This window comes from Bos indicus x Bos taurus, chromosome 18 (genome assembly GCF_003369695.1).
Source record: "Bos indicus x Bos taurus breed Angus x Brahman F1 hybrid chromosome 18, Bos_hybrid_MaternalHap_v2.0, whole genome shotgun sequence".
NCBI classification, from domain to species: Eukaryota; Metazoa; Chordata; class Mammalia; order Artiodactyla; family Bovidae; genus Bos; species Bos indicus x Bos taurus.
The window spans coordinates 30,728,998-30,743,923 of record NC_040093.1 but is presented as its reverse complement, the minus strand read 5'-3'; the positions used below and the strand labels follow the sequence as shown (position 1 = coordinate 30,743,923).

The following is a 14,926-nucleotide window of genomic DNA, read 5'->3' as shown; positions in this document are numbered from 1 at the left end:
CCCTCCCTGTCCTGGGTCCTGTGGGGCAGCAGTTGCAGAGGGGTACCTGGAAATGGGTGGGGGTGAGGGGAGCACACAGGACACCGGGCTGGGTCCTCCCTGGGTGGAAAAGCAGGCAAGGAGGACGTGGCTGAGTCACTGCGGGCCCCTCGCTGGCTGCAGCTTCGACTAGCGCCTCTGCTAGGCCCAGCCCGGGGGAGGCCACAGGCTTCCAGTGCGCCGCCGTCCGGGGAATGTGACCAGCTGACCAGGGAGGGGGCCGGCAGGAAGTGAGGCCAGCCGGCCGCCTCCGCCCGGTTCCGGGGTGGGGGGTCCCAGGCCGCACCGCGGCCCCTCTCCCTCCCTGCTCCCGCAGCTGCGGCATGACGTCAGCAGCCGGGTTTGGGGCAGTTGCCATGGAGACAGGGGCAGGCTCGGGAGGGACCCCATTCTTCCTCGTAGCCGCCCCTGGCCCGGGTTATTTTTAGCGTCTGTTTACCTCTGTCCTGGGCGGCCCTGCGGTAGGGCGGGGCGGGCTGGGGGACTCCCGGGAAAGTGGCTGGCCTGGCATTCCTCTGAGCTAGGCAGACAGGTGGCAAGACCTCCTGCCCCACATAAGTGCAGCAGTTTCAGCCTGAAGAGGGGATTGAAGGCTGTGGGATCTGGGGCCACGCAGGCGACCAGTGTTCCTTTCTTAGCTGCTCCAGCTGGCCATGCCACAGGTCCCAACACCCTTGAGACCTGGGTTCTTTCCCATCTCCAGAACAGACTTAAAGGCTGGCGAGTCCAGAGAGTCCCCTGACTTATCAGTCAGCCCCTCCTCCGGTTGAGGTAGACCCTCTCTCTTAGCTCAAGGGGTCCAGCTTTTCTTCCCGCCCCCGGCAGGGGAGATCTTGCCTAGTCACCCCCTGGAATTGTCAGTTAGATTAATATTGTGCTGGTCATTTGGACCATCAGATCCCTGTGGCAGAAGCCCAGTCAGAGAAAGAAAATTGATGGGAAGGTCAGCCTCCTTTGAGTCCAGCCCACCCACTCAGTTCCAGACTCCCAGGGATCCCCTACCATGCCCTATCTTGGGGGGAGGGGGGTGGCGGGGGTGAGGGGGTGGAGCGGGCAGCAAACTCCACTTGCTGATACACTCAGAAAGGAAGAAAGGGAAGAGGAAACTGACCATGAGTTAGGGGAGTTGGGGGGACAGAGACTGGAAATGTATCTCTGCAGCAGCTCAGAGCATCCCAGTTCCATCAGCCTCCAGCGCAGACTCAGCTCCTGCCCGCCTCCACTGCTTTGGTGCAGGGCGCGGAGGACACCGCAGTGAGCAGAGCAGGCAGGCCTCAGCCCCCAGAGCTCACAGTCTGGTTAGAAGACAGACCCTAAAGGAGAACTGACAACAGAGTTATGTGACCTCAGGGATCAGAGAGAGGAAGCTATGAGGTGCCTACAAGGGAGAACCAATTGAGGGCAGGCTTGCTAAAGGAAGAAGTAGTAGGGTAAAGGAAAAAGAGAGCGAGCTGGTCAGGCTGAGAGTAGTGGGAAGGGGGTATAGGGTCAATGAGAGCTGCTGCTTGTAGGCCTGGAGAGAATTCACGGTAGCTGGAACAGAATGACCTTGGGGGAGCAGAGGACTGTGAGGGGAGGAGGAAGGTATGTGAGGGGAGGAACAGAGCCTGAAGGTCTTGTGGGTCATGTTAGAGAGTCTGGAGTTTATCCTTGGGGTAGGGGGATGCCCGTGGATGTTTCACAAGAGTTCAAATAGAGGGATGTGAAAGATACATAGAGTCCTGGCCCTGCTACTTAATAGCTGGGTCATCTTGGGCAGATTAATAATTGTTAATAACAGCAGTTAATATTTGCTGTGTGCTTACAATGAGGTATTGTATCCACCTCAACTTCCCTACCCCACATGCAATTCTCCCTTCCCCGAAAACTCCCAATAGAGGAAGTATCTCATTTCATCTTCCCAATAGCTCTGAGAGATAGTTGTTGTTATTACTGTTGTTATCCTCATTTAACAGATGGATATCTGCAGCCCAGAAACATTAGGAAATGTTTTTCCTGAAGTCACACAGCCAGTTAGCCTCAGGTTTCTCATCTGTGAAGTGGGGCTAATAGGACTCACCCATAGGGTTGTTGCCAGAATTAAATGAGATGATGTTTATTAATTAAGTACAATGCCTGGCATAGAAAGCACTTGATAAAGGACAGTTTTTAATATTGTCAGGTGACTGAAGTTTCAAGAGGGGTAATGCTGTTATTGAGTGAAGAACAGATCATGGGACTTCCCTGGTGGTCCAGTGGCTAAGATGCCACACTCCCGATGCAGGGGGCCCAGGTTCCATCCCTGGTCAGGGAACTAAGATCCCACATGTCACAACTAAAGATCCTGAGTGCCGCAGCTAAGTCCCAGTGCAGCCAAATAAATAAATAAAACTAAAAACAAACAAACAGATCATTGTGGGTTAGCATGGAGACAGGGAATCCATTAGGAAGCTGTTGTAGGATTCTAGGTGAGAACCGGTGATGGCTTGAACTTGAGTTCTAGCTGAGGGGGTGGATGTGATGGGACAGATGCCAGAGATGGCAGGAGTAGGTGACTGAGTATATGTGTTGGTGGGTAACAGACACTGAGGCATCCAGAATGATTCTTAGTTTCTGTCTTAAACAACTGGATACGTAGATGATGGGCCTGTCATGGAGAGAGAAGGGAGAGTCAGGTTTGAGGAGCAAAGTGGTGACTTTAGTTTGGGGACTTCAAATTCAGCACATCCCTAGTAACCCACTCCAGTTTGTTACTCAGCTTCCGGGAGGCATCAGGCAGGCAGCTGGATGAACAGGCCTGGTGCTCAGAAGAACGGTTTGGGCAAGGAAGAGAGAAGGAAGCTGGGAACCTTTAGATGGCATTGAGCTGTGCGAGAGGGGCCCAGTCCATGAGTGGGGAGGAGGATGAGGACAATTCGGGGATGGGGAGAAAGACAGATCCCCTGTGGGAAAGTAAGATGTGCAGCCAGAGGGAGAGGTAGAAAGCCAGGGACGTGTTCCTTGAAATCCAAAGAAGGAAAGGCTTGAGGAAGAGGAAGAGAACTGCCCAGTGAAAAGCTTTGCTCAGATCAAGCAGGATAAGGACTAAACATTGAATAGGCAATTCAGCAGCGGGGAAGTCACTGGAAACCTTGTCATCCAGACCAGTCAGGAATGCTGGGTACAGAAACTGGACAGAGTAGGAAGAGGAGTGGGTGGATGGGGAGAGGAGGTGGAGGTGGACACACCTCTTCAAGAAACTTGGCTCTGAAAGAGCCAAATAGGGTGAGGGGTGGGGTAGCTGGAAAGAGACTGGGAGTCCACAGAGGGGTCATTTCTTTTTATAGTTGATTTATTTACAGTTAGCTTTGTATTGAAATAGAATATTCACACAGAAAGGGTACATGCCCTAAGTGGACAGCTCACAGTACATTTTCACAAAGGAACACACCCATCTAGGATCAGGAAATAGAACCCAGATTAGGAAACAGAACATAATCAGTACCCTGTCAGCCCCCTTGGGCTCCCTTCCAGTCGCTGCTCCCCAGGGCTAGTGTCACTGCTATTAATAGTCACTACTATTCTGACTTCTGCCACCACAGGTTAACTGGTTTTGAACGTCATATCAACTCATACACGTATCCTCTCTTGTGGTCTTTCTTCTTTCACTCAACATTATGTCTGTAGAATTCATCCCTGTTGTTGCATGTAATTGTATATTGTTCATTCTTTTCATTGTATAACATTCTATTATATCTACTGGTGGGCATTTGGGTATTTACAGGGTTGTTTTCACCTTTTACGTGGGAGTGACTGGAACTTGTTTGAGGTTTGTGGCGAAAGACTGAAACATCTTCCATGGGAAGGGAGAGGGATGGCTAGGGCCACACGTGAGGATTTCCCGCATGGGAAACAAGAGCCTGGCTGAGGTTGAGACTTGTTCTTTTCCAGCCCAGCTGCTGTGCCAAGACCTCTGGTGGCTCCCACTAGCCTGTGTGCAGGTGCAGAGAAGGCAGGGAATTGGGTTGCCCAGGGTTGGTTTCTGCCAGGTAAGGGAGTATCCCAGAGTGCCGCGGATATTGGTAGCAGGCGGGCAAGCTGGAGTGGTGGCTGCAGATCCAGGCTGGGGAGAAGGCTGTGCTGGGAACGTGGGATGGAGGTGGCAGGGAGAAAGGAAGCAGAGGCAGGTTATGAGCTTTGTGCAGGGCCATGTCTGTGCAATAACTGCTGCCTCTCCAGCGACTAGAATAAGATTGTTACTTAGTAAACAGTTGAATAAATGAGCTGAGAGCTTCAGGAGGTCTCAGGTAGAAGGCAGGTGAGGTGGGGGTGATGGAGAGAGCCTGAAAGTTGTGGTCAGTGTGGTTCTGATTTAGGAAGGGGGGCACTCCAGAGCCAGGTGATGAGGCTGGGGTCTTCCAATGGAGGGTGGCTGCAGGGAGCAGAGAGAGGTGGGCAATCCACAGGAATCGATAGCTGCCAGAGGAGGGGGGCACAGCACTGTCTTCAAGGAGGGAGGGGGAAATAGCACTTCTCATACTAGGACCCTAGGACATCTTGCATCTGCATCTGTATCCGGGGGTGGGGGTGTCTGACTGGAAATGCAGATGCCTGGGCCCACCCCAGTCTTTTGGGGAGAAAGTAAGCCCAGGACGGCTGAATGGAGCATCAGGGAGCAGGAGTGTTTAGGAGTGGGGGAGCACCTAGCCCCTCTGACGGAATGAGATGTCCAGTGGACCCTGGACATGGTGGCCTCTATCCAGGCAAGAATTGGATGGGGATAGTCAATGGAGAGATACTGGGGGCAAGAAAGGGCCAACACCAAGGGGATTCAGCCCATGCAAGCTGGGAGCCAGAGGATGGGGCCTCTGTCTTAGGAGGCAGTTTCTGCTAGAGAGAAGGCGCTGATCAGCAGTGGGACCTGATCCTCTCCTCATGGCCTAGGGGTGGAGGGAGTCCCCCAGACTAAGCACCACTTCTGTGGGTGGAGGGATGGGGTTGGTGCACGGTGCTGTGGGGCTCTCTGCACCCAGTTCCTTCTCTTCCTTCTGGGGGCAGCAGCACATAATATGGGGTTGATCCCTGCGCCCACTTCAAGGTCCGCCCTTCTCAGCCTCAGGGTCGCCTCATGTTCGGTGCCTCTCTGCCATCCTTCCGCACAGTCCCTCCACTCAGCACCCGCAGCCCTTACTTCTGCTCTCTCAGAAGACCTCACACACCCAGAACCCCATCTCTCAGTCCTCTGAACTCAGCCCTCTCAGCACCCTCCAACAGGCGCTCTATGAGCCCCCTGTGTTAACTACACTCAGTTCAGCCCCCCTCCCTCGTTGTCTTCACTCGGTTTAGCCACGCTCGACCCAGCTGAGAAGATCCCCGCCAGTCCCCAGCCCGAGGGGAACCCCCAGTCACCCCTCCCAGAAGCCAGGGGGGCCGAGGGCCCGGTGCCCCCCTGATCGGGCCGGTCCCGCCCCATCCCGGCGGGCTGAGTCAGGCGGCAGGAACTGGGCGGGGGGCGGCGCCGGGAGGAGCTGAAGCCGGAGCCAGAGTCTCTGGGAGCGAGCACGGAGGCCAGCCGGGCCGGCACCGAGGGGCCCTGGGCCGGCGTGGACTCGGGAGGGCCAGCGCGGGGGTTAAGGGGCTGTCCCGGACCTACCATGAGCGCCAAGAAGAGAGGTAGGACCCCGTCTGGGGCTGCGGAGGCTTCGGGGCTGTCCCAAGGGCGTGCGGGCCGAGTTCTGGGCGCCCGGGGCGCGGGGTTCGCCGGATTTGTGTGGGGCTTTGCCGAGGATCTCTTCCCTCTAAGGTCCAGGCGAAGGCGGCTGTCTGTGACTCAGTTTCCCCGTAGGAGTCTCAGGGAAGAGGAGGGGCGGGGCCCTTCTCGGCACTGCCCCCCACCCTGGGAATCCCCGGGCTCTGGGCGCCTCCGGGCGGGTGGCGGCTAGAGGGGAGCAGCTTCCGCGGGGCGGGCGGGTCTGGGGAGTCCAACCTGCGCAGGCCAGGCCTGCCAGACCGCTCCGCTGGGCTCCAAGCATGCACCCCGCCCCGCCCCGTGACCTCCCGCGGCCTCTCGGGGTGCGGGCGTGGGAGCTCCTGGCCCCACTTGGGGGAGGAGGTCAGGGGCAGGGCTGGGGAGCCCGCCCCACGCCCGGGTAAACAGACGCTTCCGCACATTCTTTGCGTGCCCCTCCCCTTTCCTGCCCCTTCCCAGCCCAGGGAGGGTCCCAGCGCGACCCCCCTTCCTGCCCCGCGCGGCAGGCGGAGCCTGCACCTCTGCAGGAAGTGGGGGCCGAGCCGAGGCCACGCTGAGTCCGAGACCGAGTCACCCGCGGCCGCCCTGTCATTAGGGCCCCGGTGCGTTTTGGACTGCCGGCGGCAAGCGGTGGTATCCGGCAGGACTGAGAAACAGGCTGGGCTGCAGGGAGGGGGCTTCAGGGGCCTGACTGGCGCTGGACACCAACCCCCTCGCCACCCCCAGGGAGCCCCGCGCGGACTCATTCCATGATGTCCCTGTCGGTGCGGCCGCAGCGCCGCCTGCTCAGCGCCCGGGTCAGTAGGAGCCAGTCCTTCGCAGGCGTCCTCGGAAGCCAGGAGCGGGGTCCCAGGTACGCAGCAGAGTGGGGCTGACTGGGTGCAGAGAGGCTAACCGGGTTGGAGTGTGCTAGTGAGGGTGTGGGGGAGGACTTCTTGCCTCTTTCTGAGTGCAGTCTCTTCTTCAGGAGCTTCCCGGCCTTCAGTCCTCCGGGGCCCCCTAGGAAGCCCCCGGCGCTCTCCCGAGTGTCCAAGATGTTTTCAGTGGCGCACCCGGCCCCCAAGGTCCCGCAGCCTGAGCGCCTAGACCTGGTGTACACTGCACTCAAGCGAGGCCTGACGTAAGCAGTGCCTTCCCAACCCCTTGTCCCAGGATCCCTCCCTAAGGCCTCTACCCTTCCTGCTAATGGGAACCTTCCCCAGCTTCACTCCCTCTCCTCACTGCCCCTTCCTTGGGCAGATAGAGGCTGGAGAAGTAAGAGAACTCTGTGGTCACCGTTTACCCAGGGCTTATTTGGAAGTGCACCAGCAGGAGCAGGAGAAACTCCAAGGACAGATAAGGGAGTCCAAGAGGAATTCCCGCCTGGTGAGTGAAGAGTTGACATCCTGTATGTCCTGGTTTAATGCTCTTTGCTCTTGTGGTGTTGAGGGGCTGGGCAGGGCCAGTGCTGGCTAACATCAGGGCTGTTTTCTGGGGTGACTCAGTCCAGGTGTGACTAAAAAAGGGGCATCAGGCAAAACTGATAGGTTTCTTTCTTCCTCCTTCCCAGGCTGCGTGCACTTTCTGCCTGTGACCCAGTGCCTGCCCCCTGGGAACTTCCAGTGGGGTGGGTCAAACCCCACTGACATGGACAGCGGGAGATTATGTTGAGATTAGGTTTTGGTGGTCCTCAGCGAGAGCTATGGTTTTTTCTGGGTAACAGTTCAGGGCTTCACGGAGAAAGAACCATTTCTGCTGGGTCTAACAGGAGTTCCCTGTTAGGGGGAACCAAGCATGAGGAGGCGCAGAGCTCTCGTCCTAGGGATGGTCGCAAAGGCAGTGGTCCAGGGGAGGGATCTCACAGAAGAGGCAGGGGGAAGAGTACTGGAGTGGTCCTGGGGACCAGATCTCTGACACCAGCAGAGACCAGGCATGTGAGAAGGTAGGCCAGTCCCCCCTTTGACTGGAATGGCTGCAGACTGTGGTGTGAGAGGAGGAACCCTGGGAGGGAAAGGCGCTGGATGGTCTGGCCAAGCCGGTGCCCCTGCTGGAGTTCTTCTCCTACCTCCTAATGTGTCCCTCTCCCCCCAACCTCTCCCTGCAGGGCTTCCTGTATGACCTGGACAAGGTGAGTGTATAGAGAATGGTGTTGGAAGAGGTTGACTCAGAGGTAGGTAAAGAGCCCTGGGCCTCAGGCTTCTAACACACCTTTCCCCCAGCAAGTCAAGTCCATTGAACGCTTCCTGCGACGGCTGGAGTTCCATGCCAGCAAGGTACTGGTGCGGCATACCTGTGTGTGCTTGCAGCTTGGGGTGGGAGGTCGGGTGTCACAGGGAGAGTGGGTGATGGTAGGCCCTGGGGAAGGCCCTGGGGGAGCAACCCCAGCAGTGAGTCTCAGTCCCCGTCTGCCACCCGACTCCTCTGCCCAGATTGATGAACTGTATGAGTCATACTGTGTGCAGCGGCGTCTCCGGGATGGCGCCTACAACATGGTCCGTGCCTACAGCACCGGCTCTCCGGGGAGCCGTGAGGCCCGGGACAGCCTGGCCGAGGCTACTCGAGGGCATCGCGAGTACACAGAGGTGAGCGGTGTGTGCCCCTGAGGCCGAGGCACAGGGTACAGTAGAGTTGGTGAGAGGGGAATGGCTTTTGACCTCTTCTGTCGTTCTCCTCGCCCCTGTCTCTTTGTCCAGAGCATGTGTCTGCTGGAGAGCGAGCTGGAAGCACAGCTGGGCGAGTTCCACCTCCGGATGAAAGGTACCAAGCAGTGAGGTGTCAGCCAGGGCGGGGAAGTGTGTGCCTGAGACCTCTCGACCCAGCTCATCTCCTTCTCCCCCACTCCCAGGGCTGGCCGGCTTCGCCAGGCTGTGTGTTGGTGACCAGTATGAGGTAGAAAGATGGGAAGGGAGGGGCTGGGGTGGCGGGGTCGCAACATGGAAGTCTGCTTTATCTTGCCTCTTCCCCTAGATCTACATGAAATATGGGCGTCAGCGCTGGAAACTACGGGGCCGCATAGAGAGTAGTGGAAAGCAGGTGTGGGACAGCGAGGAAACCGTCTTTCTGCCTCTTCTCACGGAATTCCTGTCCATCAAGGTGACGTCTCTGCCCAGGACCATAGGATACCAAGATGCTGTGACTCTGTGACCCGTGAACCCCTTTGGACCTTCATGACCTTGAGACCCTTAATGCCTGTGACCCCCACGTGGTTCCTTGTCCCTGTGAATGTGTGACCCCCTTGACCTTCATGACCCTGTGATTTCCCCGTGATCTTCTGACCTGGTGAATATTTGACCCCTGAACTCCCATGAGGCTGTGACTTCATGACAATAGTGACTACAGATTTGGACCTCTGTGATACTCATGCTCCCAGAATGCTTCAAGCCTGCATGGCCCCATGACTCTGTGACTGTGCAGGTTCAGACCTCTGATCCCCCACAATCTCGTGATCCCTACACCCTGATGACCCTACCATGCATTCTTGGCTACAGGTGACAGAACTGAAGGGCCTGGCCAACCATGTGGTTGTAGGTAGCGTCTCCTGTGAGACCAAGGACCTGTTCGCTGCCTTGCCCCAGGTTGTAGCAGTGGACATTAATGACCTCGGCACCATCAAACTCAGCTTGGAAGTGACATGGAGGTTGGTAGGGCTGAGGGACTTGGAGACAGGGCTGGGGTTTGTGGCGTCTGCTAACAGATTCTTTCCTCTCCAGTCCCTTCGACAAGGATGACCAGCCCTCAGCTGCTTCTACTGTCAACAAGGCCTCTACAGTCACCAAGCGCTTCTCCACCTATAGCCAGAGCCCACCAGACACACCCTCACTTCGGGAACAGGCCTTTTATGTGAGTCACATCCCAGGCTCAGCACCACCTTCCCCAAGAAGAGGTGGTCCTGAAATGTCTTTTCCTCTCTCCCAGAATATGCTGAGGCGGCAGGAGGAGCTGGAGAATGGGACAGCATGGTCCCTGTCATCTGAATCTTCTGATGACTCATCCAGCCCACAGCTCTCAGGCACTGCCCGCCACTCCTCAGCCCCCAGACCCCTGGTGCAGCAGCCTGAGCCTCTGCCCATCCAAGTTGCCTTCCGTAGGGCTGAGACCTCCACTTCTGGGCCCATGGATGAGGAGAGGGCTGTGGCCCCAGCCCTAGCCAATGGGCATGCCCCCTACAGCCGGACTCTGAGCCACATCAGTGAGGCCAGTGTGGATGCTGCCCTGGCTGAGGCTTCAGTGGAGGCTGCAGACCTAGAAAGTCTAGTCCGGGGACCTAGCCCACCTGCGTGCCCAGATCCCACCCATGGGGAGCACCCTGCTCGTGTCCCTCCTGTCCTGGATGCTGGCCATTCTGCCACAAACCCCACTCTCAGTACAACAGGCCCTGCCCCATCTGCTCACCTAGGCTCGGCGAACAAGACCATAAATTCTAGCTCTCCTGAACTGCCCACCCAGACCACTACAGGCTCCACCTATTGTGCCATGAGCCCTACCCATAGTGCTCCAAGCCTCATTCACTGTACCACAGCTTCTACCCACAAGACCGTGGTCTCTATCCTCACTACCACAGGTCCTACCCCCAGTACCACAGGGCCAGTCCAGACCACAAGTCCCACCCACAAACCAGTGCTTTCTACCCTCACTCCTGCAGCTCCTACCCCCAATGCTACAGACCCAGTCCAGACCACCGCAAGCCTCAGCCACACTGTCACAAACTTGACACACACTGTCACAAGCGCTACCAACAAGCCCATGGCCTCTACTCTCATGATCGCAGGCCCTACAGCCAGTGCCACAGGTCCAGTGCAGACTACCACTAGCCCCACCCACACCACCACAAGCCCCACCCACACTGTTGCAAGCCCCACCCATGCTACTGCAAGCCCCACCTATACCACCACAGGCCCCACCCATACTACTGCAAGCCCCACCTATACCACCACAGGCTCCACCCACACCACTGCAAGCCCCACCTATACCACCACAGGCCCCACCCACACTACTGCAAGCCCCACCCACACCACCACAGGCCCCACCCACACTACTGCAACCACTACTCCCAAAGCCAAGATGTCAACTAACACCACTACACCCAATGCTAAGGACCCAGTCCAGACCACCAGCAGTCCCACCCATTCTGTCACAAGCCCCACTCTTATAACTGTAAGCTCATCCACTTTTCTAGACTTTGCCAAGCTCTCCAGCCCCTCTGCAAATACAGACCCTCCCCACCTAGGCACTGACCCCCTATCTGGTAGTTACCTAGCCTCTACTCCTTGCACTCAGGCAGACCCCATATCCCCGAGCACCTCCCATCCAAGTCCTGCTTGTTCCAGTTGGGAGCCCCTCACAACCCCTTCCCCAGATCCCTCAGAAGCCATCCGTCAGAGCCCAAGTCTCCCTCCCTCACCCCTAGCCCCTGTGCCCCAGCATCCAGACCCTAAAGTGGCCAGGGCTACTCCGGCCCCAGTTCCAGGGGCAGCTGGAGGGGCTGGGGACAGGAGGCTGGAAGAGGCTCTGGGGGCCCTGATGGCTGCCCTGGATGACTATCGTGGCCAGTTTCCCGAGCTGCAGGGCCTGGAGCAGGAGGTGACCCGGCTGGAGAGTCTGCTCATGGTAAGGAGGGCCAGACTGGGCTGCAGTGTACAGGGAGGGCAGCCAGGCAGGGGCAGCAGCTCTGACGCCCTTCAAAACCCCAGCAGAGACAAGGCCTGACTCGGAGCCGGGCCTCCAGTCTAAGCATCACTGTGGAGCACGCCCTGGAGAGCTTCGGCTTTCTCAATGAGGATGAAGATGAAGACAATGACAGCCCTGGGGACAGGTGAGAAGGGCGAGGGGAGGGGGAAGAGGGGAGGTGAGTACCAGGTGAAGGAGAAAGGTGAGAAAGCGGAACAGGTGAGGTGAGGCCAGGTGGACCACGTAGAGACAGCAGCAAGACGAGAGGTGGGCGGGAGGAGCGGGGTTGCTGGTGGGTGCTTCTGTGTTCACCCCACCCATGTACTCGTGTGTCCTTGGTGCCCATGTTTTCAACCCCATCTGTATCCCCAGTGCTTCTGGCCACCTTCCTCCTCATCCCTGCAATGTCTGCCTCCCCCGTCGGTCCCTGTCAGCTCCTGAGTCTCCAGCTCCTCCGCTCTTCCTTGGCCTCACCTTGAACCCACGCTATGAACGAGCCCTTTCTGTGCCTCCCTGTGCGTCCTGGGTCCCTCGGCATCAGCCTCCACTGTCTGGATCCCGATTGGCCCAGAGACCCGGGCCCCTTGGCTCTCTGTCCCGGAGTGGCCTTTGCCAACTCCCAGTTGAAGATCTTACGCGGCCCCTCCTCCCTCTGATGCTGCCCAGGTTACGACCCCGTGCCCCGCGCCCCTTGGGCCACAGCCTCTCGCAGTCCACTTTGCATAGACTTTGCATCCCGCCTGCAGCCCTACTCCTGCCCGTCCTGGCCCCAGCGGTGCTGGCGGTCGTAGCTGAGGTGGCCCTGGGCAGATGGGCTCTGGGCAGACCCCTGCTACCACCTGTTGGTCCCAACCCTTTCCTCCTTCTGGAAGTCTTCTGTGAACTTGCCCATTGTCTGTTGTTTGTGTGTTATCTGTTCTGTTCTGGGATGGCGGGTGGGGGAGCTTAATAAAAATTCACTGGTGACCAGATGATGATGTCTGCTCCTGGGGCGGTTGACCCCATCTTTCTCTCAGGCCCCCAAACAGCCTAGCACCTGGGGCTGAGGACAGCCTCGACTCGCCCAGTGCCCGACCCCTCAGCACAGAGTGTCCAGCTCTGGATGCTGCCTTGGTTCAGCACCTGTATCACTGCAGCCGCCTCCTGCTGGTGAGGCTAGTGGCGTTCCCCCCACCCTCCCCTGGTAGCCGCTTCCCCCAGGGAGCCCTGCACCTCATTCCTGGCCCTTCACCCCTCCTCTGAGTTCCACTCCCCAATGTCCCAGGGCCTGGCTTTTGCTGAATGGAACACCTCCCACACTCTGGCTCCCCCAAGCCTCTCCCGATGCATGCTGGGACTTGCAGTCCCCGGTCTCCATCCTCTCTAAGCTCTACCTTGAGGTCTGAGCTACTTGGCCATCCCTGTTCTCCAGAAACTGGGCACATTTGGGCCCCTGCGCTGCCAGGAGGCATGGGCCCTGGAGCGGCTACTGCGGGAGGCCCGAGTGCTTGAAGCAGTATGTGAGCTCAGCAGGCGATGGGAAATACCTGCCACCTCTGCCCAGGAAGGTAAAGGCTATGTGGGCCCTGGTATGTGTGTCCTGGAGCTCCCGCCTTGCCCTGCCCCACCTGCACACTTGTCTCACCACCTGCTTGCTCTGTTGCTGACAGTTTCCTGCATCTCCTCACAGTGGTGCAGTTCTCAGCCTCTCGGCCTGGCTTCCTGACCTTCTGGGACCAATGCACAGAGGGATTCAGCCCTTTCATCTGCCCTGTGGAGCGGGTGCTCCTCACCTTCTGCAATCAGTACAGCGCCCGTCTCTCCCTGCGCCAGCCAGGCTTAGCCGAGGCCGGTGAGTGGGCTGCTGGCCTTCCTCCTCTACCCTCCTTTCTCAGATCCCCAGTGATGGGACCTTAGGGAAAGCCAGGTCAGCCCACACAGACACGCTGAGTTGAGCACTGGGAAGAAATAGCAAAGGCACATGGTTCAGCACAAAAGGGCCCAGATTGGACAGGGACTTCCTGGATGTGCACCAGGGATGGGGCACCCTTCCCTCTAATGACCCAGGTCCCTCCACTCCCTGAGACCTGCAACCCTGCCTCCCACAGTGTGCGTCAAGTTCCTGGAGGATGCCCTGGGCCAGAAGCTGCCCCGGAACCAGGCAGGCCCTGGAGAGCAGCTCACCGTCTTCCAGTTCTGGAGTTACGTCGAAGCCTTGGACTGCTCCTCCATGGAGGCCTATGTAACTGAGACAGCTGAGGAGGGTGAGGCAGTGGCCCTGATCACAAAGTGGCCTGGCCCTGTGGGTGGGTCTGAAGGTGTAGATTCAGGACACGAGGGTACAAAAGACCCTACCCCTGGAGGCTCTTTGCCCTGCCACCTTGTTCCAACTGACAACCCCCTCCCCCACTGCCCAACTTCCTTCTTTCAGTGTTACTGGTGCGGAATCTGAACTCGGATGACCAGGCTATTGTGCTGAAGGCACTGAGGTTGGCACCTGAGGGGCGGCTCCAAAGGGACGGGCTCCGGGCCCTCAGCTCTTTGCTTGTCCATGGGAACAACAAGGTCATGGCTGCTGTCAGCACTCAGCTCCGGAGCCTGTCGCTGGGCCCCGCCTTCAGGGAGAGGGTGAGAGTTGGGCAGGCCTCCCTGGAGGGTGGAGGCTGGGGTCCCAGGCTGAGTCCCAGGCTGAATTTACCCTCCCACCCCTACCCAGGCCCTGCTGTGCTTCCTGGACCAGCTGGAGGATGAGGATGTGCAGACCAGAGTGGCCGGCTGCCTGGCTCTGGGCTGCATCAAGGTGACCCCTGCCAACCTTCCCACCCTCTGTCTGCCCTCCCAGCTCCCCGAGCCCTGGGTCCTGAGCCTGCTCCCCTGGGCCCACCTCAGTGCTCTCTCCCCTGGTAGGCTCCAGAAGGCATTGAGCCCCTGGTGTACCTCTGCCAGACGGACACAGAAGCCGTGAGGGAAGCAGCTCGGCAGAGCCTGCAGCAGTGTGGTGAGGCTGGGGATCAGGAGGCACGGGTCTAGTTGAGTTCTAGGACATTTGGCTGCTGGGAGTTGGGGTGAGATGGTTTCGGGGCGGGAGGGAAGGGTGGAGCTAGGACCACTCCTGACCCCATCCTTATCCATTCCAGGAGAGGAGGGACAGTCTGCCCACCGAAGGCTGGAGGAGTCACTGGATGCCCTGCCCCACATCTTTGGGCCTGGCAGCATGGCCAGCACAGCATTCTAAACTCCCCACCCAGCGGCCCCCAGTGCCCCTTCCCCGCACCTTCAGGGCTTACCAGGCACTGGCAGGGAGGATGAGGGCTGGCTCCAGGCATCCCTCCCTCACAGATTCCTATCACTGAAAATCTAATATATTCTCCTGTTGTCCTTGGGGTTGGTGGAGTCAGTGCCACAGTCAAGTGCCTCCCAGCCTTGGCTCAGCACACTTGCCATAGATCGGTGTCCTGGGCCTGGCCGTCCTGCCTCTGCCCTGCCCTTGGTTTTGTATTTTATTTACAGAGTTTTACAGAAAATAAAAAAAAAAGCAGAAATGCCTTTCCTACA

The 14,926-nt window shown here is 58.2% G+C and overlaps 1 protein-coding gene and 1 long non-coding RNA gene across 8 annotated transcripts in view; one reads left to right on the top strand and one right to left on the bottom strand.

Moving 5' to 3' along the window:
• Positions 1-6,184, bottom strand: part of LOC113876727 — a 23,132-nt gene extending 16,948 nt beyond the window's left edge. The window contains exon 1 of the long non-coding RNA XR_003506574.1: positions 5,651-6,184. This is a non-coding gene — a long non-coding RNA (uncharacterized LOC113876727). The remainder of the gene's footprint in view (positions 1-5,650) is intronic.
• Positions 1-14,926, top strand: part of RIPOR1 (RHO family interacting cell polarization regulator 1) — a 24,065-nt gene extending 9,139 nt beyond the window's left edge. For 3 of the 7 annotated variants that reach the window (XM_027516260.1, XM_027516261.1, XM_027516259.1), the window contains exons 2-22: positions 6,473-6,599; positions 6,714-6,866; positions 7,033-7,111; positions 7,830-7,853; positions 7,945-7,998; positions 8,155-8,307; positions 8,419-8,482; positions 8,571-8,614; positions 8,693-8,818; positions 9,214-9,362; positions 9,436-9,565; positions 9,641-11,332; positions 11,416-11,537; positions 12,409-12,541; positions 12,804-12,939; positions 13,062-13,223; positions 13,480-13,635; positions 13,803-13,999; positions 14,088-14,171; positions 14,279-14,369; positions 14,509-14,926. In XM_027516260.1, the coding sequence (XP_027372061.1) occupies positions 6,496-6,599; positions 6,714-6,866; positions 7,033-7,111; positions 7,830-7,853; positions 7,945-7,998; positions 8,155-8,307; positions 8,419-8,482; positions 8,571-8,614; positions 8,693-8,818; positions 9,214-9,362; positions 9,436-9,565; positions 9,641-11,332; positions 11,416-11,537; positions 12,409-12,541; positions 12,804-12,939; positions 13,062-13,223; positions 13,480-13,635; positions 13,803-13,999; positions 14,088-14,171; positions 14,279-14,369; positions 14,509-14,606 (3,951 nt within the window). In that variant the 5' untranslated portion in view covers positions 6,473-6,495 and the 3' untranslated portion in view covers positions 14,607-14,926. Of the gene's footprint in view, positions 1-2,352; positions 5,671-6,472; positions 6,600-6,713; positions 6,867-7,032; positions 7,112-7,829; positions 7,854-7,944; positions 7,999-8,154; positions 8,308-8,418; positions 8,483-8,570; positions 8,615-8,692; positions 8,819-9,213; positions 9,363-9,435; positions 9,566-9,640; positions 11,333-11,415; positions 11,538-12,408; positions 12,542-12,803; positions 12,940-13,041; positions 13,224-13,479; positions 13,636-13,802; positions 14,000-14,087; positions 14,172-14,278; positions 14,370-14,508 lie in introns of those variants that run through there. The other 4 variants (XM_027516258.1, XM_027516257.1, XM_027516262.1 and 1 more) reach the window with 4 other exon arrangements.